This window comes from Pongo abelii, chromosome 5 (genome assembly GCF_028885655.2).
Source record: "Pongo abelii isolate AG06213 chromosome 5, NHGRI_mPonAbe1-v2.0_pri, whole genome shotgun sequence".
Classification (NCBI taxonomy): domain Eukaryota; kingdom Metazoa; phylum Chordata; class Mammalia; order Primates; family Hominidae; genus Pongo; species Pongo abelii.
The window spans coordinates 18,421,686-18,448,584 of NC_071990.2; the positions used below are offsets into that span (position 1 = coordinate 18,421,686).

General features: G+C 39.4%; 1 protein-coding gene across 2 annotated transcripts in view; it reads left to right on the forward strand.

Annotated features, from left to right (window-relative positions):
* RNF144B (ring finger protein 144B) overlaps window positions 1–25,826 on the forward strand; it is a 192,241-nt gene extending 166,415 nt beyond the window's left edge. For both annotated transcript variants that reach the window (XM_054557263.2, XM_002816467.5), the window contains exons 5-8: window positions 14,134–14,338; window positions 16,599–16,743; window positions 20,271–20,360; window positions 21,905–25,826. In XM_054557263.2, coding sequence (XP_054413238.1) covers window positions 14,134–14,338; window positions 16,599–16,743; window positions 20,271–20,360; window positions 21,905–22,045 — 581 coding nt within the window. In that variant the 3' untranslated portion in view covers window positions 22,046–25,826. The remainder of the gene's footprint in view (window positions 1–14,133; window positions 14,339–16,598; window positions 16,744–20,270; window positions 20,361–21,904) is intronic.
* The last annotated feature ends 1,073 nt before the right edge of the window (window positions 25,827–26,899 follow it).

The following is a 26,899-nucleotide window of genomic DNA, read 5'->3' on the forward strand; positions in this document are numbered from 1 at the left end:
GGTGTGAGCTACCGTGCCCGGCCTCTTAGGTGATTTTGGAAGGTAATTTGTAATCGTGTAATTCTTCATTACCATCCATTATAATTATTATTGGAAAATGTACATTTCAAATAAGAGTAAATTTAAGCTAATAAAGTGCTACATAATGGAATTTACATGATTGGGATACACTTCATCTAATTCTGTCTAAACTTTATCTAAATTATGTAAAATAGACTTCTTATCTACCTCAAACTCAAGACCTTCATCAGCTAGGTGACTTTGAGACTATGTTGTGAATATATATTTTATGTGAAACCGTTTATAAGGGGACTTTGGGGTACATTAAATACCCACTAATACTGTAAATGAGTTAAATGACTAACCAACTGAAAGAAAATCTCATTGGCTGGACTGTGAGACAGAATTGTAGAGATTGCTGCTGCTCTGGAAAAACGTAGAATCAGAGTAGATGCAGCACTATTTCTTAGTTATAAAAAATCATCCTTAGTTTTTTCCAATTCTTAGTGCCTGCCAAGTTCTTTTAGTCTTCAGCTTGTTGACAATTCAGTGTGTGAATTGTCCTCTGCTTTGTGTTACATATTTGCTTAGCTTGTCCTTTATGTCTTTAAGTCTGACGGAAAATATTTTGAATAGGATTGCACAAAAATCATCCTGCTTACACGAAGCAAAGAAATACTATCTGATATTGGTTGGTTATTCTACCCACTTTCCACCCATCTGTGACTTTTCCTCTGGCTGCCACTATGTTTCTGGCTTTCTCTTTCTGCATCAGGTTTCCAATATTAACAAGGAAAAGGGAATTCTAAGTTTGGCATGGATTAATGATCACTGCTTTGCTTTCCAGTGGTTCTCAAAGTACATGCCTGATGATTAATGCAATAATTTTTCTTGCCTCTTGTTTCCAGAGTCTACTTTTTCAAAATAGTTTTTTTTTTTTTGAAAATTGGGTTAAGATGATCCATCTCGGGTTCTTAAGCACTTTTCCTTTTTTTGTGACCCTGTTTGACTTTCTGTAACTGCAAGTTGCTTCCGTTCCTTGCTAGGTTGATGTATCTGTTCTTGAATATTTATTTATATTATCATATAGCAGTTTAAGAACTGTTACAGATGGGTTGTGTCATATTGTTCTCCTTCATTTAAAAAAAAGTGAAATAGGAAGTTGTCTTTCTGTTGTTGTCTGTTAATATTACTGACTTCACTCTTGTATTAAGTATGTGCTTATTTATGTGTTGCATGTCTATCCTATGTCAGGTGCCGTTCCAATGCTTCTTCAAGCTGTGGTTCCATCTTTCTTTGAAAGCCCTTTTGTTCTCAGCATTCTCCTCAAGCCTCGTTTCATTTCATGTCTTCACATTTATGATATTACTCTAGTTTCACCTGCTCTTTTATTTGTCCTTGGTGAAATGCTTCCACCCCAGCTTTTGTATCTGATCATAAAGGTTTTATTCCATCAGAGCTCCCTATGTAGTTCTGTAGTTTCTTTTAGTGTTTTTTCCCCCTCTTTGTAGACTGTGTGATGCTTAAGTACTTTATTGTCTGCTCAGTTTGATTTTTTTTTAACACATCCCATCTCTCATTAGTCTACTGAAACAGTTTTATTTATTACAGCTGAGAATTAACTCAAGTGCATGGTGTTTCCCACAATAATAAAAGTTCGTGTGATGTCTTTTTTGGTACAGTGGTGGAGAATGGCAGAAAAACCACTCCTGCTAGGACAGAGAATATACAACAGAATCAAAAGCGAACTCAGCATATGTAATGCTGATGGTGCCAGGTGGGAAAACCAAGGGTTTTAGATTGAGATTTTGTAAACTGAAAGCAATCATTAAGGTCAGATGTGGTCTTTAGGTCTCATGGCAGTTTTAATTTCCCAGAATGTTCCTGTTTCCCAGTAATAGTCAGAATACAGAAGCAGAAAATAGTTTTAAATAGCATTTCTTGCCTTGCATAATTTACGTGAACATGCAGAGTCTCAAGATCACATAGCTGTGGGGCTTTGCTTCAGTAATCAATTCTACTTTTTGTAAGTAAATTGCAGTTTAAGCCTTTGAATTTGTCTATCTCTGATGTAAATATGTCAGTTAACCACTTCTAAATCATGTATAGTAATATAAAATTTTGAAGGCACTATTATTTAGGGGCTGACTTACAGGTCCCTGGTTTCTCTTTTACTAGATTTCTGAACTTTTTCCTATCTCAAAGCTACATGATGTTTTCATCACTGCTGATGCAGAAGTAATTAGTTGACTAGGCATCAGTTCACTTTCTTCCAACATTGGAACAGAAATTTGAAAGGAGGGCAACCGGACCTTAAACTTGTGGATAATAGTGCATTTTGTATATCTGTATTATAACTGTGTTTCCTAGGCCAAAAGCCAGGAGGTAGAATTGAATTTACAATAAAAATAATAAAAGGTGTTGAAAAAAATATCCTGTGACTCCTGTGGGCACTCCACTTTGTCTCAAATTCCTTATAGGTCATTAGTGTGAGGAGAAAATGAGGAGAAGAACAGCTCTTCATGTGATAGCAATCTGACTTCCAGCTGGTGTCTACCAGTTTGTTCCTTTCAGTTTGGGTTCTGTGTAGTCCTGTTAGATGCCAGGGCTGCTGATGTCTGATGACTCTTCTGCATTTTTTCTATTTCTACTAAACCTGGCCTCTAGGCCATGTGCATACTCTGTTACATGAGGTATATAAGACAAAACTATTCTCTTAATGGGATACTGGAATTATAATACATTTCCTTAAAAAACCCAGCTCTTTTACCTTCCATTGGCTTTTCCTTGTATCTGCTCTTCAGGAGCTGAGCTGAAGGGCATTGTGAAGTGTAGGTGCCATGCTGTGCTCAGTTATCTTTTCAGTGGAATCTGGCCAGATTTCTATGTCTGGATAGACATAGAAATTCCCTGTTTCTCTGGGGGAAGCACTTTTACAGAAGTGCCCTATTGCAAATATCTCTCTGGGTTGTTATTGCTGTTCTCTGGAAATACCTGAATGTAGGGCTGAACAATATAGAACTTGGCTGTATATGCTACTATTCTCTTTTTTACTATGGGAAATTGATGTACTGATGCTATGTCTTATATTTCTGTTATGTCACTCCATTTATTTACACAAATGCAACATTCTAGGCATCTTGCTAGGTCAGTGATTGTCAGAGAAGGGTGAATGGATCTTCCAGGGACATTTGGTGATGTCCAAAGACATTTTTGATTGTCATGATCTGGGTAGGAAGCTATTGGCAGCTAGTGGGTAGAGGCCAGGGATGCTGCTAAACATCTAATGCATCATTCATAAAAGTTTTATTGGTTCTATTTTAGGGTGTGTGTGTGTGTGTTGTGTGTTTGTTGGCTCAACACATATGTCAGGACATCTCCATGACGGTAAATTATCCAATCCAAATGTCAATAGTGCTGCTGCTGAGAAATCCTTTCCTAGCTGACGGGGAATACTGTGATCATCAGGACAAAATCTCTGCCCTAAAGGATCCTGTGTATGTGCATGTGTGTATGTGGGAGGTTAGATAATAAATAAGTAATATTAGATGGTGGGCGTATATCCTTTTATATAAATAAGGGTAAGGGGAAAGAGATAGATGGAGGAGGCTATTTTGGATAGGATTTTTGTGGAAGACCTCTTTGATGAGGTTATATCTGAAAAAGGATTTGATTTGATGTGAGCAAGCCATGTGGATATTTATGGGAAGAGCATCATTTCAGGCAGAGGTAAAGGTACCTACAAAGCCCCTGAGGCAGGAACAAGCCTGGTTTCTGTTTGAGAAACAGCAAGGAGGCCCTTGTGATGGAGCTAAGTGAGCAGAGGGGAGAGTCATAGGAGGTCATTTGGAAGTGGTAGTCAAGGGCCTGATCCCATAGATTATGAAGATGAAGTCTTAGTGTGATGAGAAGCCATTGGAGGGTTTGGATCAGGGGAATGTCATGAAATGATTTCCATTTTAAAGATTACTGTCGCTGCTGCAGAAGAGTGGATGGTAATGGAATGACATGGCAGCAGGGAGATTTATTAGGAGGCTGTGGTAGTGATCCAGTCCAAGACAGTACAGTAGATTATATGTTAAAAGCAGAAGCATTGAAAATCCCCAGATTTGGAGTCTATTTTGAAGGTGGAACTGTCAGGATTTCCTGGTAGAGATACATCTGGATTATATGAGTCAGGATCAATAGTATAAACTTTGGAATCATCAACATAGAGGTCAGGTTTAAAGCTGTGACATTGAATGAGCTCATCTAAGAATTAAACATAGATAAAGAAGCAGTTTCAGGACTGAGCCCTGGGACACTATAGGTTTTAGAGGTGGGGAAGAAGAGGTGGATCTGGCAAAGGAAACTGACAAAGGATGGCCAGAAATATGAATGCAGAAGCTGGGTGAAGACAGTGTTTAAGGAGGAGAGAGTGTCCACTGGGTCCGAAGCTACTGACAGATGAGGAGAGATATGGTCTGAGAGTTGATAACAGAGGTCTTTGGTGATCTTGACAAGTGGGTTTTAGTGGAATGACAGAGAAGTGCCAGCTTGGAGAGGGTTCAGGGTACTATGAGAAGAAAAATGGGTGCAGTGAATATATTAACTCTTGCAAGGAGTGTTTTTTGTTTTGTTTTGTTTTGTTTTCTTGAAAGGAACTTATGATCCAGCAGAAAGGGATGATACAGGAGAGGGAGGGGGAAGGTAACTGCAGAAGCCAAATCCTCAAGAGTGTGAGGAGAACGGATTTCAGTGCCAGATGGAGAGATTGGGTTTACTTGGGGGTAGGTTTAGGTCATCTTCTCTATCAGGAAAGAAGGTGGAGAGGTTACGGACATGGATGCAGGCTGGCTAATAGGTTGGTGTGCATGGGTTCTCTTCTAATTGCTTGTTTCCTAGGTGCAACAAGAAGGAGGGTCAGCAGCTGAGAGTGAGAAGAGAAAAGGGGTAATGCAAATTTGAAGCAAAAGGAGGAGCTTTATGTTATATGAAAGTATAGTGAACCTAGCAATATTGAACGTGAAGTTTACAAAATATCTCCCAGGTTGCATCCATTCATAAATCATCCAGCAGATATTTATAGAGCACCAACTTTGTGTAAGTCATTGTTTTTCAAAGTATAGAACTGTGACCCAGAATAATCAATGCATTTTACTTTGAAAGCCAGCACGTGTATGCACGCACGCGCTCACACACACACACACACACACACACACACACCCGAGATAGAACCAGCAAAAGTTTCATGAAACTAATGTGAGATGCACCCTATTTTCTTTTCTAATCTATTTCATTTTTATGCTGGTCACAACCTATTAAACTGATACCTCAATCCCCATTGTTTGAAAAGCATTATGATAAAGAATACAGATTTGTGTGTCCCCTTTCAAAGAGTTTAAAGTCACACATTAAGGTTGAGGATTGGGGGAAATTTCACTAATTCTTGTGTAGAACCTGCTTCATGTCAGGCACTGTGTTAAGTGTCTTGTTTACTGTGTCTATTCAATCTTGAACATCTCTATTTTATAGGGAAGAAAGAAGTCTTGTGTTATATGGTTTCTATAGTGAGTAGAACCACACTTTCTCCTATGATAACCCTAGCTGGGTTCAGTGAAAACTAAAGACTACTTCCATTCTGGGTTTTTCTGCTTTTGTAAAATTCAACTGCTTTATTACATGTGAGAATCTCATTTACATTTGTATTATTTGGATAAACTGTGGAAATCTTTCAGATCAAAACTATCTGTAGATTGATTGCTTATTCATAGTTCTAACCTATAGGTTTAAGTGCAATTTTTAAAAATGGGCAGCTGTCAGTAACTCTCAATTCTAAGCAAGGCTTAGAATTGGCTCAGTGTCATCTGGTTCTCACAAACGTAATTATCTCAAAGGCTTTATCTCTAGCAATTTTTTTCTTTAAAAATTATAAAGGCTTTAACATTTTTATTTCACAAAAATCAATAATACGTAGACAAGAGATAAATCTAGGAAATATACAAAAGTAAAGAATTAAAATCCCTTTATCTAAAGATCAGTTGAAGTTTGCTTTACCCTTAATATTTTTAGCTCTATTCATTTGTATTGCATGTATATTTACTAAAAACAAAGAGATTATCTTATGTGTTCATCTATTGAATGAATTTTTAAAAATTGACAGATAAAATCGTATGTATTTACTGTCTACAACGTGTTTTGAAGTATATATATACATTGTGGATATAACTAAAATTAACATGCATTATCTATCTTATACAGTCATTGTTTTTGTGATGAAAACATTTTACATCTATTTTCTTAGCATTTTTCAAGAATGTAATATATTGAGTGTAGTCACAATGTTGTACAATAATCTCTAGCAATTCTAGGTTAGTAGTTACCCAGTTGAAAGAGCAAAAAGTGTACTTTGAGCTCAGAGGTCCCTACTGTGAATCAAAAATAGAGAAAGTAGATGGAAAAACAAATTGCATAAGTATTCTTTGTGCCTTCAGAGTTACCAGTTTCCCTTTTTTTATCCAAAAATGCCATTTATGAATTTCTATAAATGATCTGTGTGTACCTGTTTGACTGTAAGGGATAAGTCAGCTCTCACTGTTGCAGTTTTGGTTTCTCCTCTTTTTGTGCTGTGCAAATTCTGCACTTTCCCAGACTTGTCTGTGCTGGATGCAGGTTTTATATTAATATATTGATATGTTTACTTCCAATTCATTACTTTCATGGCCTGTGTTTAATGAGGTGTTGGTAAACAGTCTTTGGCGGGATGAGGGGAACAACTCTGATTTGTAGTGCTTGCCAGTTTTTTTGTTTAGATGGAGTCTTGCTCTGTCGCCCAGGCTGAAGTGCAGTGGCAATATTTCAGCTCACTGCAATCTCCGCCTCCCGGGTTCAAGTGATTCTCCTGCCTCAGCCTCCGGAGTAGCTGAGATTACAGGTGTGTGCCACCAGGCCTGGCTAATTTTGTATTTTTTAGTAGAGAAGGTGGTTTCACTATGTTGGCCAGGCTGGTCTCGAACTCCTGACCTCAGGTGATCCACCCACCTTGGCCTCCCAAAGTGCTAGGATTACAGTTGTGAGCTACCACACCCAGCTGAGTTTCTAAGGTGTAAATATTAATACTTGCACCATGGCTAATTTTAAGCTACCAAGGTAATGTCACTGAACTTGGAGTTGGAAAGAGACGCAGTTGGTTCTCATGAGCTGGCAAGATCCCACTTCGGGATGTGAATGCCAGTGCCCTTGTTCAGTGTTTTCTTTAAGGACAGAATCTTAATTCTAATATCCAGAAAAAGTCTGTTCTCTCTTCTACAGCTTCTAAATGCTGCCTGCAAAGTTGCTACCTCAGAGATTTTTTTAAAAAGATCTGTTTATATGGTGCTTTATCTCTTTGTAATCTAATGTCGTTGTGTTTTGTCTCAGCATGTGTTTCCTGCTTTGTTTTATGATTAGGAGGGACTAGTTTTACCCTCTGTTTTTAGAGTTGATTAAAGGGGAAACTTTTGGATATTTGGATAAAAAATAATAAACTTTCCATATATGACTATTAAATATTTCTTACCTCTACCCCTAAGAGATCCTCATCAATATTTGTTGATAATTTCATTTTTGTTATCTCATGGGATGCACTGTCATTTATTTGCATTGCTTGGTTTCCCTTTTTTTTTTTTTTTGACATTGTATTCATTTTAAACATCTATTTCCCTTTTCATACTGTGAAGCTTCTGAGGAGGAAAGCCTCTATTTTTCATCTTCATGTGCCCAGGGTCTCTAACAAGTACCTGAAACCAGTCATTTGTTGAATAAACAATGAATAATAGACATGTGTCTAATTTTCAGTCGTATTGTCATAAGTCATATCTGGAGAAGTTATTTGGAATAATCCAAATTTAATTGAAGTTGAGGCTTACTTACGATATGAGTTCCATAAATAAGTATGAAAGAAACCTAGGAGTAAGACCTGGATACCATCCATGGATGGGAGAAAGAAAGCAGTATTGATGATAAAGGAGAAAGGACCGTGAGAAGAAAAGAGAGGGCAGGGCCTGACACGTAGAAGACAGAGTGATGAGAAGAGTCCAGGGTCAGAGACGGATTCGGAAACATTTGCTGAATGTGACTATAGAGGGATGTCACTTGTAATTTTCAGAGAGCAGTTTATTAATGTGTTTAGAGCAAAAGTTCATTTCAGATACTTAAGAAGGATTTGAGTGGATAGGAATGAGAACCAGTGAATGTGAATTGCTCATCCAAGACTAAGCTTAGATAGGAAGTAAAATAAAAGTTATATATAGAGAGTAGAATTCTAAAAGGGATAGTTATTTGTTTTAATGTTAAAAATTTTTTTTCATTGTTGCCCTTGTAAGTGACACTTCATAAAGGAGGTTTAATGTGTAAGTGCTATATGGAAAGTTCCAAGTCTTGCCAAATGGACGACTTTCCAAATTTGAGAGCCCTAATTGGGGTGGGTGGAAAGCTATGGTCTGATAGAAATCATAGCATACTTTCAACACCAGGACTGATATTGGATGATTTTAATATGCTGTGCACATCTGTTGATGAGAGTACTAGAAGTGAATTGGAAAATTCCAATACAAGGCAATTCAAGATGGTATTATTAGTATATGCATTATAAGTCAATTGTTGGCATAGAAATACATCTATATGCTTTTGAAAAACCCAGAAATTACTGCTCTGAATCAATAGGCAGGCATCCCCTCACTATTTCAGGTAAGTTGGAGCACACAAACAGAATAAGAAACAGCCTTGCCTGCAGTCAGAGAGGCTATCTCCATGAAATGAATGGAGAGCAGCAATTAACAAGATGCCGATTCTATGCCCCTTCCCCCAAATTAAGGCATGTGCACAATACAAGGTAGTTCACTTAAGAATGCATAGGTTATGACTTGAAGAAGAAAGGGAATTTTTAGGGGAAAGGAAAAGCATAGGATGAGAATTGTATATATGGAGAAGAATGTGAAACAAAGGGGAAGTTTGAATGTGTTTCAGTATTATAAAAAAGTAAATGATTTTTCTAGGGGACAGCTTAGTTCCAGAATTGCTTTATCTGTTTGTACGTATGCCAGATCAAAGTAGCTTTTCAAAACCAATTTTAAAAAATTAAAAAAGTAGTACTTGACCTTTTTTTAAAAAAATTTCAAGTTTAGAGATGAAGTAAATCTTTGCCTCCTCTCCTAGCCCCTGCCTTTACTCAAGAGTAACTGTTACTTTTTTTTAATATTCTTCTGCAAATGTTAAAGTATATTTCTATATATACATATTTTTATATTATTTATTTTGAGACAGGGTTTCTCTCTGTTACCTAGGCTGGAGTGCAGTGGCACGATCTCAGCTCACTGTACCTTCTACCTCCCGGGCTCAAGCAATCCTCCCACCTCAGCCTCTCAAGTAGCTGGGACTATAAGTGTGCACCACCATGCCTGGCTACTTTTTTATTGTTGTTGTGGAGATGAGATTTCACCACTGTTGGCCAGGCTGGTCTTGAATTCCTGGGCTAATGTGATATGTCAGCCTTGGCCCCTCAGAGTGATGGGATTACAGGAGTGAGCCACTGTGCCTGGCCTATATATACATGTTTTTATAAACATGTTTCATTTATGCTCTTTCTGTCTGCTTTTTTTTTTTTTTTTTTTTTTTTGAGATGGAGTCTCACTCTGTCGCCCAGGCTGGAGTACAGTGGCACGATCTTGGTTCACTGCAACCTCTGCCTCCCAGGTTCAAACGATTCTCCTGCCTCAGCCTCCCTAGTAGCTGGGATCACAGGCGCCTACCACCACACCTGGCTAATTTTTGTATTTTTAGTAGAGACAGGATTTCACCATGTTGGCCAGGCTGATCTTGAACTCCTGCCTCAGGTGATCCACCCGCCTCAGCTTCCCAAAGTGCTGGGACTACAGGCATGAGCTACTGCACCCAGCCTGCTTTTTCTTTTTTCTTACACTTAACAATATATCTTAGAGGTCTTTCCAAATTGTTATATTGATGTATTTTTTTTTAAAAAAAGCTACATGCTGCTATAAAGACACATGCACACGTATGTTTATTGCCGCATTATTCACAATAGCAAAGACTTGGAACCAACCCAAATGTCCAACAATGATAGACTGGATTAAGAAAATGTGGCACATATACACCATGGAATACTATGCAGCCATAAAAAATGATGAGTTCACGTCCTTTGTAGGGACATGGATGAAATTGGAAATCATCATTCTCAGTAAACTATCGCAAGAACAAAAAACCAAACACCGCATATTCTCACTCATAGGTGGGAATTGAACAATGAGAACACATGGACACAGGAAGGGGAACATCACACTCTGGGGACTGTTGTGGGGTGGGGGGAGGGGGGAGGGATAGCATTGGGAGATATACCTAATGCTAGATGACGAGTTGGTGGGTGCAGCGCACCAGCATGGCACATGTATACATATGTAACTTACCTGCACATTGTGCACATGTACCATAAAACCTAAAGTATAATAATAATAATAATAATAATAAAAGAAAAAAAAAAGTAAAAAAAAAAAAAAGCTACATGGCGTTCAACTGTATGAATGTATATTATTTGCTCACCTACATAGAAATCTTATAGACATGGCATAGCATGTTAACTTTTTACAAAGGTTCATCAATTTTTATTGTACACAGTGTTTTCTACAGGATACTGTATGTGGATGCATTTTTAAATTTCTACTTACATACAACATTTCCATGTGCCTCACATTTAGAATGATAAAATCATTGCTTTGGAAAAGACTTTAAAACTCATCTTTGACGTGATGCTTTAATCTCGTTGATAAAATATCTACCACACAGGAGGAACAGTCCTTGTTTGAACTGGGTACTTGCTTGCTATTACCAGAAATAGCCACATCAGCTAAGATGCTTTCAGCTGCAAGGAACAGAATGCCTGCCTAAAAGTGACTTTAACAGCAAGGGCATTTCAGTACCTCACTCACAAGTCCAGAAGTAGGCTGTCATGGGTTTTGGTTAATTTATTAGGTTGGTAAAATTGCTGTTTTTGCCATGTTTTTAATGTTTTTAATTAAAACAGCAGTTATTTTGCACCAACCTAATAGCATCTCTGAATCACTTAGCTTTCCCTCAGAGATGCAAGATTGTTTTGATGGTCCAAGCATCATAACCTCACACAGTTGGGTTCAAAGGTAGACAAACAGAAAGGCCTTTCTTTCCTATGTATCAAGGTGGAGATCCAGTCCCAGAAGCCCCTTAGTGGACCTGCCTTTGCCTCTCATTGGCTAGAATCATGTCACATGCCCAAGACTTAGTTTCATGGAATTGTGGGAAAGAATATCTCTAGAATATTCAGATTTTATAGTGATAGGTCTTCATAAGGAAGGTTCAAGGGGGTTGGGAGAGATGTTGAATAAACGCTCTACAGAGTTGGCTAGAGTAGTCAATTTCCTTTTTGGATAGAGTCAAAATCTGTCTCTTAGTTACTCCACTAATGCTCTTAGTTAAGCTCTGTAAGCCATTCCTGAGGAACAAGGACTTCTAATGAAGGAAATGTGTAGAAAGCTGTAAAGTTTTCCTCCTTTTTCTTTTTCTACACTCCTTTGCATGGTCCTTTATATGCTGTCATAATAGTGAAAAATACGGAAGGTCAGTGTTTTCTGTGGCTCGAACTCTTTCCTTGCTTTCATTGGACTGTGCCATAGCTGCACTGCTTACTAAGGTCCTTTCTTTATAGTAATTCATCAAAACCTATGATTGCTCCTTTATTTACTGTCTGTGCTTCCCTTTTGTCACCCCCGATACCTGAAATAGTAAACTGGTAGAAACAAGTCAGAACTTCAACCAAGTAGTTTTAATTGATTAGAGCTATGAGAACAAATTGCATGCTCGTATCTTTTTAAGGTGATCACTAGGGATGCTATAAATTTTAACAGTAATATTTGTTTTAACTTTCATTTTCCCTTACTTTTCCTTCTTTTTCATCAAACTTTTAAAAGACCTCTTATTTAGAAGGGAAGCTAAGTAGATATTTGATATGGGAGTCTTTCACTCTAAGTTACATACTAACCTTCATTTCTTTGGGCTTAGTATTTGTGAAGCGGTTGTAACAGTTTGGAAAAAAATATTAAATGGTATAGAAATAAAAGACCAAGACCTTGGATCCTATGTGTGCCACTGTTTCCTTGACTTCTTAAGGTTTTAGGGATCTTGGAGGGTCCATCTCTGTTGGGGTCTGGGCATCTGTGAATTATAGGATTTCCTCCTTGTGATTGTATTTGTGTGAAGGGCTCATTGTTCTTTGACCCCCACCTTCCAGAATTCCTAGATAAGACCATATGTTTAAGGATGCAATTTTTTCAGTGAAACCTTATAACAAGATAGATCCAATTATTTCATTTCTAGGCGAGACATTAGTGGAGACAGCATTTTATTGGAACATTTCAGACTTTCTCCTTGATATTGAATGTGTAAAATTATTGACTTTAAAAACTAAATTCCTACTTAATACCTTTATTTTCTTTTTGCACCATCCTTTGGATTTGTTTGCCTCCTGTGTGTACATTGCTAGGAATCATGAGCCCTAGGATGTTTAAAACTAGAATCTTGTAAGTTCAAATTTGCAAAATACCTGAGTTCAGAGAAAAAAGGGGTACTCTACCCCTCAAATAACATCATTTTTTACATGGTATGTTCCCTTAAAGGTCATAGTATATGGAAAGAACATGGGGTCTGCTACTGAATAAAAAAGAGATACCAAGCAAGATTTGCAAATACTTGAATAGATGGCTGTCTGTTCTCCAACTGTATCTTCTTTCCTGTATGTCACATGGAACTAGCCAATGTGTTATGACTAGCTATTATAATGGTTTGTGAAAGTCTCTGCCTTTTGTTTCTAGAACATGTGGGGTTTTTTTGTTGTTGTTTTTGTTTTGTTTTGTTTTGTTTGAGACGGAGTCTTGCTCTGTCGCCCAGGCTGGAGTGCAGTGGTGCGATCTCGGCTCACTGCAACCTCCGCCTCCTGGGTTCATGCCATTCTCCTGCCTCAGCCTCCCGAGTAGCTGGGACTACAGGCGCCTGCCACCATGCCCAGCTAATTTTTTGTATTTTTAGTAGAGATGGTGTTTCACCGTGTTAGCCAGGATGGTCTCAATCTCCTAACCTTGTGACCCGCCCACCTCAGCCTCCCAAAGTGCTGGGATTACAGGTGTGAGCCACAGTGCCCAGCCCACATGTGGGTCTTTCACACATTGTCCCTAAGTTGCACATTGGTAGGGAGCAGAATATCCAAACTGACAGGTAATCCAACTTCTTGGCTAAGCCACACCAGATACTATTTGGTCCCTAAACTATTTGATTATTTTCTTCCTTGTTCTTTAATTTCCTGGGAATGTGGAAGAAACCTCGCTATCTGTTTCTCAGTGCCTGAAAGGACAAAGTCTTTCTGGAAAAATATCTTATTAAAATTTGCCTTTTATGTCCAATTCTCTTCCAAGATAGTGCCCAAATAATTGTAGAAGGGATTTGAGATTTTTGCCTATTTTACATGCTCAAAGGTGGGAAATATTCTAAAAGTTTTGTGAATTTTGTTTACAGAGAACACTTTTTATCTATTCATAAAGGCAATGGTGAGCTATTCCATTAGTACCTACTTTGAGAAATGTGGCAGGGCTTAGCGACCTTGTAAGTGATAGGTTTGGATCCTTTATGAAGACTAATAATAGAAATCCTCACCCTTGTTGTAGTATACTTCCATAAATGTCAGTTTAAAAAAGAGGGTAAATGGGGCAGGTGCGGTGGCTCATGCCTGTAATCCTAGCACTTTGGGAGACCAAGGTAGGCAGATCACTTGGGGTCAGGAATTCGAGATCAGCCTGGCCAACAAGGTGAAACCCGTCTCTACTAAAAATACAAAAATTAGCCAGGCGTGATGGTGCGCACCTGTAGTCCCAGCTACTCGGGAGGCTGAGGCAGAAGAATCGGTTGAACTCAGGAGGGGGAGGTTGCAGTGAGCTGAAATCGTGCCATTGCACTCCAGCCTGGGCGACAGAGTGAGACTCTGGTTCCAAATAAATTAAATAAATAAGAGGGCAAATGAAGGTGAGAAAGACTCAAACGTGAATCGGGCAGACCATCACATTTTCTTTCTTTACACTTTAGAAGTTCATCTGGACCCCTACCGAACATGGTGTCCTGTTGCAGACTGTCAGACAGTGTGCCCTGTTGCATCGAGTGACCCAGGACAGCCTGTGCTGGTGGAATGCCCTTCTTGCCACCTGAAATTCTGCTCGTGTTGCAAGGATGCTTGGCATGCAGAGGTCTCCTGTAGAGACAGTCAGCCTACTGTCCTGCCAACAGAGCACCGGTAAGAAAGGAAACTTTATCTTTGGGATTATTCACTAGTTTTCTTAGAAATTCAACATACCTTACATGTAGAAGGAGTTACGTTGTGATGGCGTTTAGAGATTGGTTATTTTCTTGCAGAACTTTCCTGAGAAGTGTCTCAGAATTGGTAAGTTGCCAACAAAAAATCATATCTAGTTGTTTGCCCCACAGGAATCTTCCAGATATTGCTGGAATTAAAGTTTGTATGAGTTTTGCTTTCTCTTTAGGTAGTGAGGCACCGTGGTCTACTGGTTCTCAGTAGGAAATCATGACTTGTTCCAGCTCTTTGCTCAGATACCGTATCTGCCTGTGTTGGTATATATCATTCTTGTTGCTTGCAAAGTGAGAAAGAAATTTTCTTACCTGACTAAATTGCCAGCTCATGATGTGTGAAAGTCATATTAGAAAGAACGCAACAATAGAAACAATGGTCCTAAATTCTTTCAGCACATAGAAAGGAGGGTTCTCTCATGATATTTTATGCTCTATAAAGGTTGAGATTTTGTTGTGATAGGAAGCAATTAAATCTGTACCTTTTTAGTACAGCGGGTTTTTTTTGTTTTGTTTTGTTTTGTTTTTGAGACAGAGTCTTGCTCTGTTGCCTAGGCTGGAGTGCAGTGGCATGATCTCGGCTCACTGCAACCACTGCCTCCTGGGTTCAAGCGATTCTCCAGCTTCAGCCTCCCGTTTAGCTGGGATTGCAGGCACTTGCCACCATGCCTGGCTAATTTTTGTATTTTTAGTAGAGATGGGGTTTCACCATATTGGCCAGGCTGGTCTTGAAATCCTGACCTCAAGTGATCCACTCGCCTAGGCCTCCCAAAGTGCTAGGATTACAGACGTAAGCCACCACACTTGGACGATACAGAGGTTTTTATGGCAACAGCAGTGCCCAGAGTGAGAGACCTCTGTGTTTCATTCCTGCTTTGCTTGAGGCTATAGTTGTTCTGCATCAGCAAGAACAAAATACGAGTGTTGTAATCCCACTGGCTTAATCACACAGTGCACCCAGAATGTGTAGAACCAGGCTTCATGAATAGTAATGCTACTTGGCTACGATGCTGTGCTTCAATCTCAGAACAAACAAATGGAGAGGAATAGAGGAGCTAATACACATGGCAGGCATGTGCCCTCTTAGCCAGATTTAAACCAGTGTTGCCTACATTTTCGTGGCCATAGCAGGAAGCTCCGTGGGTATCACAGGGCAATGTAAAGAACTCAGAGGACAGGAGAATTTGCATTCTGACATTGTCACTCGGTATCTGTGTGTCTCATAGAAGTCACTCAGCCTCTGTGAGTCTGTTTCCCTATCTGAAAATAAGGGAATTAAGATACAAGTTGAGCATCCCTTATCCAAAATACTTGGGATAAGAAGTGTTTCAGATCTCAGTTTTTTCAGATTTTGAAATATTTTCATATGTTTATTGGTTAAGCATCCTTACTCTGAATACCAGGAGTCAGAAGGGCTTCAATGAGCATTTCCTTTGTCATGTCGGCACTCAAAAAGTTTCAGATTTTGGAGCATTTTGGATTTCAAATTGTGGACTAGGGATGCTCAACCTGTAATAACTCTCTTATGACAATATGAGGTTATTGTTCATACGAAATCTGATAATAGGTTTGACAACACTCCTTGAATTGGATATCTCTGTGTGCTGGGTGGTGGTTTTGATGGGCAGTAGCTAAAGTGTTACCTGGTGCTATCGCTCACCTATCCCTCTCTCCCACTCCAATTCCTGTTGCTTATTTTCCGTGCTCCTTGGGGCTGTGAGCTTGTATTGGTCTATTCGTCTGTTTAGAGAAGGTCTTTTGAAAGTATTTGACATTATTTTAAAGTGTTTATATTTGAGACCCCCTTCTCCATTTGTCTAATGAACAGACCATTAGATAGATTATATACGCCCATTTTGGACCCTGACCTAGTTTCTCTGCTGTGTAGCCAACTCCTTGCCATTCTTATTTAGGCAATGTGTGCTTAGGGAATGAAATATTAATTTGACAAAATAGTGAGTTAATCAGTGGTGGAAACTGTAATTATATAATTCACTGAAAGCCAAAATAAATAGATTCCTTCTTGTATGAGTTATCTGTACATCTAATAATGTTTTTGCCCACACCCTTTCTTTTGGAAGTGAATTAAGCATGGATAACTGTGAGTTCATTATCTAACCATCAGGAACCCTGGGAATTCAACTGATGACCGTTAGCTGAATGCCATTTCTCATCCATTTTGTTTCTAGAGCCCTCTTTGGGACAGATGCAGAAGCCCCCATTAAGCAATGCCCAGTTTGCCGGGTTTATATCGAACGCAATGAAGGCTGCGCTCAGATGATGTGCAAAAACTGCAAGCATACATTTTGCTGGTACTGCCTCCAGAACTTGGATGTAAGTTCCACCTAGATTTGTTGTATGGTTTTTCCTATACTGTATCTGCACCACAGCTGATATCCTACAGATTTTCCTTTAAAATATTGAGGCGATTCTTGTCCTGCAAAAGGAATTTATTTTTCTTAATGAGACTTCCTGATACTTTAGATATCTAAAAACATCTTTTTGATGACCTTACATATGCCACCCTGGTGTTAAAGGCAAGCTTTTGTTTTAGGGGCATTTCTTGCTATTTGGACATTGTCTCTATTGTGTAAAGGACTATTAGTGTCTTCATTTTATATTGCTGTTGTAACAAATTAGCACATACTTAGTGGCTTAAAATACCACAAATTTATTATCCCACAGTTCTTCACTTTGGAAGTCTGACATAAGTCTTGCTGGATTAAAATCAAGGTGTCAGCCGGGCTGCATTTCTTTCTGGAGGCTCTAGGGGAGAATCTGTTTTCTTGCCTTGGAGGCTGTCCGCTTTCCTTGGCTTGTGGCCTCTTTCTCCATCTTCAAAGCCAGCAACATCAGATCTCTCACTCCCTTCTTTCTTAGTCGTTGCTCCCTCTGACCACAGCTGGGAAAGGTTCTCTGCCTAAAGGACCAATGTGATGAGATTGGGCCCATCAGGATAATGTAGGATAATCTCCTTTATCTCAGGGTTCTTAATTTAATTACACTTGCAGAATCCCTCTTGTCATATAGGGTAACACATTCACAGATTCTGGGAATTAGGCCATGATATCTTTGGGAGGTAGTTATTCTGCCTACCACTATTAGGTTTTTTCTTCATTTTGAATTTAAAGAAAAATGGTTCAAATCAATGGTGTCTCCTAACTGTCTTCTCTCCCTCGTGCTCTCTTGCATGCTCTCACTCGCTCTCGCTCTCTTTCTCTCGTTCATGAGCATGCAGCGGTATTGCTACTGTTTTGATAGTGTTCTCTTCCCAGATCAAGGGGCTTGGCTTAATTTTTTCTCACCATTCATGAATCAAGTCTCAAATTGAGTCGCAGTTTTATTCAGCCCTGTGCCAAGGCTAATGGTACTTCAGAGTTAAAAATGCGGTGCGGAGTTGGTGAGAAGGTCTTACTTCACTTTTGGTCTTTTAAAGTTTGGGGTAACGTAAGTTGTTTATAGATAACACTCTGTTTTGGCAATTTGGACCTCTAAAATATGTCCATATCAGTGTAAGCCTTCAGTTACCATTGAGTTGCTATACTTTTCTCAGCTCTTTGTTTTGATTGCTTGATTTGCTTTAATTCAACAAGCGATTTGTGTAGTGCTTTAGTTCAGACATGCTTAGTGAGTGAGTGTGCAGTTAGCATGTACTGTCTGTTGGCCACCACCTGCTTGGTTTTTAACCAAAAACTAGATATGTTGTTTAAGATGACATGTATGAATAAGAATAATAACCTCCATCTTAGTGATTTAAGAAGAGGTATAAACTGGGGAGAAGAAAATGGACATTTTAGACTCTAGAAGTTCAGCAGCTCAGTTTGGAAGAAATATCTTCTATTTAAAGATTGATTTATCATAGGCCCTTGAGTTACAATTATGTTTGATATTTAAGACCTAGCATGCATCTAAGTGAGTGATATTCTGGATGAGGATTTTACTGATTGTACATTACACATGCATTACAAATGAAAAACAATTTTTTTTTGTTTTCCTTCAGGTTTTACCAGAATATTAATTGGGTTCATATCCACAAGGAGGCTGAGCCCATGAGGTTCTCTTTAGGAGGCCAGAGTGTAAGGGAACAAATATGTGCACCAGATCTCCATCCTTTGGCTGAAATGTGTTTGGGGGATGGTGTTGCAAAGAACATGCTGTTCTGTCTCTTGTGCTGTTCTTGTTCTGGAGATGAAATGGTGCAGATGTTAAATGGCTGAATACACAGACTTCAAATATTGAAGCATCTTTTTTTCTGGTGACTGTTTTCTAAGATCTCATTTTCAGTTTTAGCCAGGGGCATTGTATTGTTGGTAATGATGTTTTTCTCTACGCAAGTGGAGTTCTACATCAGATGGTGGTGTGGATCTCTGTTTATAGGAAAGTTTGAGAGCATGGGGCCAGGAGAGGGGTGATTGTCTAAAATCCAGGCCTGAGACCGACACCAAACAGGAATTTTAAGCGTTGTTGGAGTTCAGCTTGTTCCTGCCTTGATTCTCACCCCTGTAGTTTCAGAGGATGAGTTATGCTTAATTGTCTGCTTTGGAATCCTGTTCCTGTCCATAGCCTTAGAGACTTGAGCTGTTCAGTTATCTCTTTCCTCTCCTGTGGTTTCAATTTCCACTCTCCACTCTCTCAACATATCCACGCATGCGGCTGTGTCACATTTAAACACGAGTAAACATTTTTCTTAAAGCCTGCATCTTTTCCTTACTACCCCTCTATTTATCTTTCCTTTAGAAGCCAAGCTTCAAAAAAGCCTAATCACCTCTTGCTACTGACATTACTTACCTTCCAAATACTGCAATGTGTTCAGATTGCCACATAGTCACACCCTGACTGTACCCCTTTCCCAGATTTTGAGTGATTTCTTATTGGCAGAATCCAATAGTACTTGTTCTTAGCGTACCTAGATTCTCTGCTGCATTTAACATCTTGACCATGTCCATTTCAGTGATACCACCTCTGTTGGTTTCTCTTCTACCTTTCTGGTCATATCCCAGTTCCCTTTTTAGCTTCTTCCTCGATCCAGTCTTAAATGCCTGTGTTCAGCAGACTCTTTGCTTCTCAGTTTACCCCTCTTCCTAGTTAATCTGAGCCTCTTCTATGGTTTCTTCTACCCCATGTACACTGATGCCCAATTGAGTCCCCTTTTTCCATTTGTCTAATGAACAGACCATTAGATAGATTATCTACACCTAATTTGGACCCTGAGCTAGTTTCTCTGCTGAGGTCCAAGTTGTTTTTTTTCAGTGTAGATCTTTGTGATGAGCTGCCTTTTCATCAGCCCTGCTTGGATGTCTCAACCATCTCTCAAGTTCAACGTGTCCAAACTTATCTTCCCAACAAACTCCATCTCTATGTTGTCACTTCTCTCAATAAAGCGACTGCCTTCTTTCAACCCAAGCACTTTCCCTTCTCTGTGATTGCTTCTCCTTGTTTCCCTCTAGTTACTTTCTTAATATCTTAGGACTGTAACTTCCTCTTCTCCATCCATCCTCAGTCACTGGCATTTTCTCTCTCCTGGTTTGCCATACCAGCCTTTCAGCTGCCTTGCTCCTGGTCTTCCCATTCCATTGTACCTCTGCCAGAGCTACCTTGCTAAGATAAGTAGTCAAGTCATTACTCTCTTTTTTTTTTCTTTCTTAAAAGAATTAATTGAGATTCGTATTGATTATGATCTGCTTTCACTTGGTTATTTACAAAACTACAAAGATAAAGATTACGGGCTTGGAATTCCTAGAGGGGGTCACCGATATCACCAGAGAAAAACTTTGCCTTCCATTTGGTGATCTGATGTGGTCTGTATTCATTTCTCAACTTAAAACTGCATATTTACTGAAACCAATCTTTTTATTTTTCAGAACGACATTTTCCTCAGACATTATGACAAAGGGCCATGCAGGAATAAACTTGGCCACTCAAGAGCATCAGTGATGTGGAACCGAACACAGGTACCCTGACCTTATAGGGAGCGTGACATAAACCAAAATTGTGATGGCTTAAAGAGCCCACCTCTTCCCCTTCCCTCACTATTCCCTCCTGGGAGGTCCCATCCCGGCCTGGGAGCTTCTGGGGAGTGTTAGGGCAGGGCTAGGGAAAAGTAATGGGGTAACTACCTAAATAAAGTTGTTAATTCATGAGCACAGTCTCCTTAAGGACAAGTGGAGGAGCAGGGGCACCAGAGCTGCCAGGCAAATCAACAGTGACATGCAGAATGCAGGCAGATGTTCTTTCCTCTTGAGAAACAGTGGAATGACTTTCCTAAAGCCCTTTAAGGCATATTACTTATCAAAGGCAGTGTATTAGTCTGTTCTCACACTGCTAATAAAGACATACCTGAGACTAGGTTAGTTATTAAGGAAAGGGGTTTAATGGACTGACAATTCCACATGGCTGGGGAGGCCTCACAATCATGGCAGAAGGCAAAGGAGGAGCAAAGTCACGTCTTAAATGGCGGCAGGCAAGAGAGCTTGTGCAGGGGAACTCCCATTTATAAAACCATCAGATCTCATGAAACTTATTTACTACCACAAGAACAGTATGGGGGAAACCACCCCCATGATTCAATTATCTCCACCTGGCCCTGCCCTTGGCACATGGGGATTATTACAATTCAAGATGAGATTTGGGTGGGGACACAGCCAAACCACATCAGGCAGTGCTCTAAAACCCTGTGAGCCCCTGCTGGGGCTTAGATCCCTCTGTACATGCCATTGTGTGTTTATGTGGCAGGTTCAAAAGGAGTCATGGTTTATTTTTAATAGTGTTTTATAATTATTAAAGGCCATGTTCCTTTGGAGGGAGTCAGTGCTAATATCCTAGTAATCATTAACATCCCTTTGAGCTAGTTGAGGAAATTCAGGTAGAGAGAGCACCAGCACCAGTAATTCATGACTATACTGAGCTTGTGACAGCTTGAGTTAGCATTTGGATGGTTTCCATCCTTGATTTGGTCCTTTGTATCTCTCTGGCTTCTCTCCAATTCAAATCATTGCTGGGCACTAGCTGAAAGGTCTCAGAAATGTAACTGTTCTGTGTGCCTGAGATGATGCCTTGTTCAGGCTGCTATAACAAATGACCATAGACTGGGAGGCTTAAAGAACAGAAATTTACTTCTCATAGTTCTGGAGGCTGAGAAGTCTGAGGTTCAGGTGACAGCATGGTCGTGTCTTAGCAAGGGCTCTCTTCCTGGTTCGAAGATGGCCATTTTTTTGCTGTGTCTTCACATACAGCCTAGAGAAAGGAAGCAAGCTCTCTGGCATCTGTTCTTGTAAGAGCACGAATCCCATCATGAGGGCCCTGCCCTCATAAACCAACTAACTTCTAAAGGCCTCATCTCCAAATACCATCACATCGGGGATTTAGGGTTTCAACATATGAGCTTCAGAGGGACACAAACATTTGGCCCACAGCAGATAGCAGATAGTATAGTTGGAATAAGTATACATATTGAAAGACTTAATTGCTGAAACATGCTTTTCTTTGAAATTTCCAGGTGGTGGGGATTCTCGTAGGCTTGGGCATCATTGCCTTGGTTACTTCACCCTTGTTACTCCTGGCCTCCCCATGTATAATCTGTTGTGTCTGCAAGTCATGTCGGGGCAAGAAGAAAAAGCACGACTCATCCACAACCTAAAGAGCTCTGTGTTCATACGCCCCAGATATGTGAGTTACATGACATGGCACAGTGATAAAGCCCCATTTAGTTACCTTGCCTCCTTCTCCTTGCCAACTTTGAAAGTGCCTCTGTGTCCAGACTTTGAACTTGCCTGCCAGCCTTCAGCATCAGGAAAGGCCAAGTCCTGGGTGCGAGTGTTCCTGTGTAACAAGAACTGGGCTCAACAGTCCAGCTGTGTCTATGGAGCTTTGGGGTTCCTTGAGATGAATGAACATATCATTTTATCATCCAAAGGATCTCACTGGACTGTTCAACTTCCAGCCAAATCAAGGAGCTTGCGGGAACATTTGATACAACAAATGTGTTGTCATGGTTGGCAACATACAAGATAACCAAGAAGCCGGAGCCTGTTCTGTGTTGATTTGACTACCATGAGAAACACAGGGGAAACCTGATAAGGAGAAGGATAAGACTGCGTGAGGAGAAATCTTCATAGGAGCTATAAAGCAGGCTGCTGATCTCAGCAGTTGATATGGTGGTTGTGCCTCTGCTGGCTACTGGGTGTGCTGTCCACATGTTCCTGCTGTGATTTGGCAGAAACACAATAGGTTTCTCCTTGTGTGATCTCAGCTTCAAGCAGGAGAAACTGCTGTGCAGAGGGAGTTGCCCCTTCCCAGTAAAAGAGTTGCAGCTTGTTAAATAATATGGTCTAATTTAGTGTCCCTCCCTTGGCAAATGTAAGTTTTCTAAGTTGGCCAACTTGTCTCTTACAGCCAGTAGCTGTGGTCTACAAAACTGTTTCATATGAAATACGGGTAGAGTGGTAGAGTTTCAAAACTTTCGTCATAGATAACTGGGACCTTTCTCAGGATCTGTGTTCACACACCCAATAGATTTGGAATCAGGCCTAAGAGTACACATGGAGGGTAAATATTAAAGTGTGTATTATGTACATCTAGAATCCATGTGACTTGCAGCCTACCTGTAATTTCTATCCATTGAGCATGCATGGATATACCCAATAGTACACACAAAATAAATGTTTACTTAAGAGCCATTCTATCCTTCTGTGACTGAAATGGTTTATTGTAAATCTGCCTAAAGATTTGTTGCATATTATATATGTGAATTTTGGTTGTAAGTTCATAACTTACCCAAGGGTATAGACTCATAACTCTTTTAAAACAGTACTTAGTACAATATCCTGCCATCTCTGTAAAAACACTAATTGATAGCCGAGTCATTTACATGTTTTCAAACACAGAGCAGCTCTTTTCTGTGCATAATTTATTATTGCTCTTTCAGCATCTGTTAGGACAGTCTGAATACTTTCTGTTTCAAGGCACCAATAAAACAGCAACAAAAACATGTTAAATAAAATAGAAATGCTTTATATATTTTAGTTTAAATTTATGTATCACCTCATTGTGACTTATTTTTTCCATTATACCATTAGTCAGATTTGAATAACGAGGTTTTGAAAAGATAAAACCTTTTCTCCAATGACAGGATTATATAATTGCTATTGGCAATGTGGCCTGGTGCTTCATGAGACCTATGCTAAATGTTACTGGAGAGTTCTTGAAGCCAGGGATACCATATCAGGAACTATTCAGGATCTGTGATATTTTCTGAGGTAACTGGGTAATAGAATATCGAATTGCTGCTATCTCGGACCTATTGTTAAAGGATGATGCTTTGCCTATGTAATAGGATATGTCCTAAGTGGGGATGTGTATATTTTAGGAACTTTAATTCACATGTATACATTGCTATCTGATGTGTGTATAGTACATCTATTGGTCATGTACATTTTAATTTACGCGTTGTGTAGAACATAGATGAGAACTCTGGGAAAACTTGGGAATGGCAACCAACCAAAATCATTTTTAATCATTTATTAGAAATTTGTCAATATTGTGTGTTTTGAAACTCTAAACACTTCAGAAAAAAACACTCTCTGTGTAGTTCATGTTAGTATAATTATAGATTTACATATATTTGAATAGTTAATTTGCTTTGTTTTACACATAGCCTACTGCCTCATTATAGGTAAAAGGCATTTATAACTGCTCAGGGGATTATGGGAACTCAACTGAAACTGAATTTTTGTAACAAGAATGTTAGTAGTGTCAATGTCCTCTGTCAGTAAACTCTTTAAGCTTGGTGCCACAAAGTATCTTTAAATGGGGGCTGATTTCAGGTAACCTAAAAGACTGTGTTATCAGAGGAAGAGGTCCCAAATTTGGAGTAAAGATGGAAGAAAATATATATGCTATTTCCTTGGCAAGTTGAAGGAATTTGCCACCTTACAGAGTTTGTATCACCGAATTAGCTGCTTTTTTTTTTTTTTTTTTTGCCAGGGCTATGGAGTGGGGGTTGTTTGTCAAACTGATTTTCAATAATTGGATTTAATTTTTTTTAGCATTGAAAAGTGCCTGAAAAATGGTAAATTCTTAAATGTGTGTGAGATTGTCAGAATCAACAAAACTAGGTTGGTTAAACATATCTCTGGTACATCAAAGGGCATGATGCAAACCAATCTAGAGACTGTTTATAAAGGAGAGAGTTGGCAACTTTTTTTTTTTGGACAGAGTCTGCCTTTGTCATCCAGGCCGGAGTGCAGTGGCATGATCATGGTTCACTGCAACCCCTATCTCCTGGGCTCAAGCGTTCCTCCCACCTTAGCCTCCTGAGCAGCTGGGACTACAGGCACACACCACCACGCCTGGCTAAGTTTTGTATTTTTTGTAGAGATGAGGTTTCTCTGTGTTGCCCAGGCTTGTCTCCAATTCCTGGGCTCAAGCAATCCACCCACCTTGGGCTCCCAAAGTGTTGGGATTACAGGTGTGTGTCACTGTGCCTGACAGCTGACAGTTTTAACTGGCAACTTTGATAACAGAGGCTACTATTTTTGTTTTAGATAATTGGCCAGTGACAGAGTTTACCCTTACCTCCTTTCTCAGTCTGCCAGCTTTGTGCTTTCTGAGTGATTCTCTTTCTGTATTAAGAGGAAGTGTGAGTCTACATAGGGATGTTTGGATGCTATGGCAAGAATCTTTTTGTGTTTGGAGTGTAGTCCATTTGCAATAGAAATAAAAAAATCCGTCACCAAATTGTAACCTGGATGTAATAGCCCAGCATCCAAAAATCCTATGGAATGTATTAGCACAATATCTTGCCATTGTCCCATCTAGGAAATTTTTCCTTGTTGTAAGGTAGGGAAGTGAGGAGGAAAGCCATGCCGAAGCAAATGTTAGAATCTTAGGCATCCTATTTGTTCATGCCATGGGTATTTGCTTTGGACTTGGAGTCTGTACTTTGAAAGAGGCCTTTGAAAAACAAATAATTAAGTGTGAATTTTCTTGTAGCGTGCTTCATGAAAATATCTACTTATCCAGGTTTGCAAATGTACATGTTCATTTGAATGTAAATCACCATTTCTTGGAACCCCACATTTTTTCTTAAAAATTATTCTGAATTAAATGTATATTACTTTAGCCTTCCCTACACAGTACTTATAAAAGACTTTTCTTTCTGTTAATGAATGGATGCCTTTATGTGATATGGAGTCATATGTGTATGTGTAGCTTTAAGGGCAATTTCAGAAATGCATTAGATGAATGACATTTTATAAAGCGATCACAATTGATATCTACAGGCTATTATGTCTCATGTTGATTCATGATCCAGGAAGTTTTGTGTTTTTAAAAAATTGCTATTGTGTTATATTTTTCCAATTTTTGGAGAAGAAAATAGCTGTTTAGGCTCTCTAGCCACAATAAATGTGAGCAGGAAATCAAGTGTGTTAACCTTTGTTGCGCTGCACAATTCTAGGCATGTTCAGTTTTATCCTTTAAGAACCAACCAAGTTACTGTTAAATCCTAGGTTCTGAATTTACAAAATTTACCAGAATTTGCAATACCATCTATGGAAATAACTCTTGGCTACTTTACTTCTTAAAAGAAATGGGGTCAGGTGTGGTAGCTCACACCTATAATCCCAGCACTTTGGGAGGCCAAGGTGGGCGGATCACCTGAAGTAGGGAGTTCGAGACCAGCTTGGCCAACATGGTGAAACCCCGTCTCTACTAAAAACACAAAAAATTAGAACCCTGTCTACTAAAAATACAAAAAAAAAATTAGCTGGGCATGGTGGCGTATGCCTGTAGTCCCAGCTACTTGGGACGCTGAGGCAGGAGAATTGCTTGAACCTGGGACGGGGAGGTTGCGGTGAGCCAAGATTGTGCCATTGCACTCCAGCCTGGGCAGCAAGAGCAAAACTCGGTCTCAAAAAAAAAAGGGCGGGTGGCGGGGGGGGGCAAGTGTAATGGCTTTGTTACACACTTTCTTCTTTGTAGGTGTGATAGTTCACACTGCCAGTGCATAGGAATTGATCATTATCCAGAGAAATAACCAATAATACAGATCTTTGATCATTCTAATCAAAAATGCTGCCAAGTGTCAAAGCCATTTGTTTTGTACAGTGAAGGTTGTACTAAATGCTAAGGTCAGTTCTAACCTTCCAAAAGTCTGCTAGAGGAATGTGTTTCCTTGTTATGATTTTTTAAGGAAGGATTTAGAGTGTTAAAGTCATTTCCATTTGGATTAGTATTCAAGGCAGGCCTTAAGTTGGATGCCAAAGATTACTTAACAACTAGAGCTTGTGTTTCCACAAAACCGAAAGCTCACTCTCCTGTACTGGTGTTGAAACCTTTTTACTGAAGGCTAGATGCTTCTAAAATGGTACCTGCATACAAAGGTTTGCAATTGATGTACAATTCAAATTTCATTTTCTAATCATTCAGTTTTGAGGAGATCAATAAGATCATTTAAAAATACTTTTGAGTTATGGTTTCTTAATTTTCTTAA